The 4,030-nt window shown below is 23.3% G+C and overlaps 1 protein-coding gene and 1 long non-coding RNA gene across 2 annotated transcripts; both read left to right on the top strand.

Moving 5' to 3' along the window:
* The first annotated feature begins 315 nt into the window (after positions 1 to 315).
* On the top strand, positions 316 to 1,995 carry LOC126904622 (uncharacterized). Its single transcript, XR_007703784.1, has 3 exons — positions 316 to 451; positions 1,054 to 1,165; positions 1,687 to 1,995. It is a non-coding gene; the product is annotated as an uncharacterized LOC126904622 (long non-coding RNA).
* A 540-nt stretch (positions 1,996 to 2,535) lies between these two features.
* Positions 2,536 to 4,026, top strand: LOC126904005 (uncharacterized; the record flags this gene model as incomplete). The annotated part of the gene is made up of 2 exons (XM_050682622.1): positions 2,536 to 3,937; positions 3,991 to 4,026. Coding segments are annotated over exons 1-2 (1,308 nt in total), but the record flags the coding sequence as incomplete, so codon positions are not given.
* Between the last annotated feature and the right edge of the window lie 4 nt (positions 4,027 to 4,030).

The following is a 4,030-nucleotide window of genomic DNA, read 5'->3' on the forward strand; positions in this document are numbered from 1 at the left end:
TATGTGTGATAAAAAAGGCCATAACTCACTTTTTTTTAATTATCTAAGCAGTTTAATTCTAGTACAAGCGAAATTTTTGATATTTTGATTATATAATTATAAGAACGGAAAAACTTCAATTCCCATAATACTTTCTAATCTCAAATTATAAAATAAAGAATTATATACTATAAATACTATAAAGTTACTGCTACATTTGATGTGCATAGCAATAGAAAAATCTAGCTGAAAAATTATTAAATTGTGTTTTTAATTATAGTANAAAAATCTAGCTGAAAAATTATTAAATTGTGTTTTTAATTATAGTATTTCAAATTTATACTTTGTTAATTAGATTGAAGCTTTACCAAGTATAGTTAAAGAAGTTGGGCATAGAATTGATGTCTACCTTGATTGTGGTATAAGACATGGCACTGATGTTTTCAAAGCATTAGCTCTTGGAGCTAAAATGGTAAGTAAAATTTTACTTATTTATATTTTACTTAAGTAAAATAAACTGTTTTATTAAAAATTGTACAAAGTTATTACATGTTTACAACATACAAAAACTAGCTGAAATAATCATCATTACTCATGTATAATCTAGTATATTACAAAATAAATTTTACAATTTATTAAATTTCATTGATTTTAGTATTAAATTATAAGGTAAAAAAATGGCTTGCTGGTATGTATGGAACTTTTGTGGAAGTCCAGGTTCCCCCAAATCCAGCACTTTGAGTGGATAATGTCTAACTGTTAATTCTTTCAATACAATTAACAATTCATTATAATTCATTTTTTATTCATTATTAGACTGCATTAAAATTAAATAATTTATTTGTTTCAATAAAAATGATTAAAAATTTTTATAATTTAAAAATAGTTAGTTTTTAGCACTTTTCATATAAAAATAATTAATAACAACATTGTAAGGTACTCCATATGTATTTTATATTTATTAAAAAATTACAGAAATTGAATATTGGATCAAACATTATGATTGTTATCAGTTAGATCTGTTGCACCTTATATATATTAGTATACTAGAATATACATATTTATTAATTTCAGGTATTTTTGGCCCAACCTATTTTATGGGGCTTAACATATGACGGTCAAAAAGGGGTTGAAGATGTATTGGAAATTATTATAAATGAATTTGATAACACAATGGCATTAACAGGTTTGTTCTAAGAAATTTTAAATAAATTCATTAAATATTATATGTTTTCTGTGTATTATTTTTATTTAATAAATATAATTTAAGTAATATAGTTTAATAAGTAATTATTATTAGTAATAAGTAATAATAACTACTAAATTTATTTAGATTTTTAAAAATGTCTGTTTTTTACATTTTATTAAATTTAATTAAAATACTTAATTAAATCTCATTTGTAATATTTTTCCCATAAAATAATAAGGTTTGTTACCTGTTTATTTGTAAGTTTAAATTAAAACTTTAATCATGTCATTTCTTTTGATTAAGCAAAAAAATTTTTATTTTAATACAAAATATTACTTTACAATTAATACTTATTTCAAACATTGTATATCTAATAATGAAATAATCTATTTAAAACTAAAGAATTCAAAATAAGATTTTCAACTATTAAAACGAATAATTACTTTGACTAGTTAATAATTATTACCAAAAATACTGTAGAGGTTTAGTTACTCTAAAAAAATTAATTTTTTTTATAGGTTGTAGGACATTGGCTGATATTGAAAAGGATATGGTTGTTCATGAATCTATTTATTCAAAACTTTAGTATACTAAATCAATGTTTCCAACACTTTTAATTATTTTTATTTCTGAAATATTATTTTATACTTTTATTAAAATAATTAAAAATTATATTTTAATACTAGAAAAATAATTTTAGTTTTTATGCGATCTATCTTTTCATTTCAAATTGTAGTTCCAAATTGTGTTACTTTTGTTATTATTATAATAATGTTTTATAACATTTTTTTTTAATTGTTTAATATATTGACATATTTTAATGATTTTACCAGGCATTTGCTATGTAGAAAATGTCAATAGTACTTATATGAGAATCTACAAGTTAAAAACCAAATAACTATTTAGTTAAGTCATAGATTGACTAAAATTTAATATTAAATTTATAGGTTCGTTAAATTATTGGCAGTTTGTACCAATATAAATCTGAAATCTAGATTAGCCTAGAATATTAATATTAAAATTTATTGAAACATTTAATAGATTTATAAAACCATTAATGGTATAATAACGAAAAGTCCATTGCCCTAAGTTTAAAAAAATATTAAACTATTTTAATACAGGCTAACATTTGAACATAATTAAAAATGTGTATCATGTGATTATCAGCTATTTATTGGTGTGGTCTCGAATATATTATTTTTCACTATTTGTATAATAATTGGGCTATGTGGTTGTAATAAAATATATACTTGTTACATTAAATTTGTTATAATTATAACTATTTCGTTATAACAAGTAATTTAATTATTGTTCAGGTTTTTTCATTTTAATTTGAAATCCATCATGTATATGATAAGGATAAAAACTGATAAGCAAATAAATTTATAATAGCATGTTAAATATTTTTGATTCAACTATTAAATCTTTTAAAATTATTTTCTTCCTATTATTTGTTATTAATATGTATATTTTTTAACTTAATTCAATATTTAAACCATGATAAATATTATGAGACGTTGTGGTCCGTCATCTTTGAAGATGTGCTGTTCATGTTTTCTTCGGTATGCCTCTAGTCAGTCATTTAATATTGATAAAGTAAAACCTCCTCCCATACCAGACATAGTAAGAAAGCCAGCACGTTTGCCTTTTTTGAAAACAATTTATGCTAAACAGTATGATTTAGAGGTACTAACTTATCCTGAGGTACTTAATTTGGAACGTTACAAAGACATGGAATCAAGGATGCAACAAGTCCACAACAATTGTTCAAAAATTGATACAATAGGACAACTAGGTTTATTTGGTATGAATGTTCCGTACCCATCTTCAGGTCTCAATCTCAGTGAAACAGAGATTACTAGGCTTTTTGAATATTTTGATTCAAATATCTATAAAGATATATTTAACCATACAGTATGTGTTGACATTGTTAAAACATTTGGCACACCTAATCAGAAATCGGTGTATTTACCATTATTTGCATCAGCCACCTGTTCTTACCATGACAATGTAAATTCAATCAAGAAGTCTAATGAGATTTGGGAACTTAATGGTTCTGTTGAAAGAAATCAAAGTGTTTATATGTTAATTTTTGATGGAAGTAATGCTTTTATTGTAGAAAAAGACATAACTCTAGTTGACGGAGATTATATACATTTGAAACAGTTTAATGTTGTAGCTGAAAACGTCATAGAGAATGTTAATATGAAAGACATTACAAATAAAGGAAAATTGTATACATGTTCTTCCTTAAATAAATCATTAAAAAATGCACTGCGAAAAACTATTAATAACATATTAACAAAAGAAAGGCATGGTGATAAATTAAGACATTATGATTCTGTATTAAAAATAGTAGCAAATTCATTAGTAAATATTTATAGTATTGAAAGTATGATTTATCTAACTACATGGATGATTGATGGATATGATAATCCAGATGTTGAGTTAGAAACAGCGACAATAGAAATGTTTTCGCGTCAAACTGCCAATACAATATTAAGAGATTTAAAAACTGTTTATGGTAGAAACTCTATTAAAGAACCATTTTTAACTTGTTGTAATGATATCGAAAAATTAGTTTTACATTTAAAAAATAGTATTGAGTTATCAGAGTTTATTAGTAGTCGAGGAATTGAGTACTCAAATAAATCAGACTATAAAGAAAATGTATCATTTTTAGTTTCAGCTTATAGAAATATGATGATGAAAAAAGATGACCCTAGTTTAACATATGGTTTTCAACAATTTTTACATCCTGCTCTTAAGGTAATATAGTTAAAAAAATCTGTTTATACATTTTTAAAAATATGTATTTTTAGCACTCTGCTAATGCTCTTGAATACTGTGTACTGAAATTTC

This window comes from Daktulosphaira vitifoliae, unplaced genomic scaffold, assembly GCF_025091365.1.
Source record: "Daktulosphaira vitifoliae isolate Bord-2020 unplaced genomic scaffold, ASM2509136v1 Scaffold_4, whole genome shotgun sequence".
Taxonomy (NCBI): domain Eukaryota; kingdom Metazoa; phylum Arthropoda; class Insecta; order Hemiptera; family Phylloxeridae; genus Daktulosphaira; species Daktulosphaira vitifoliae.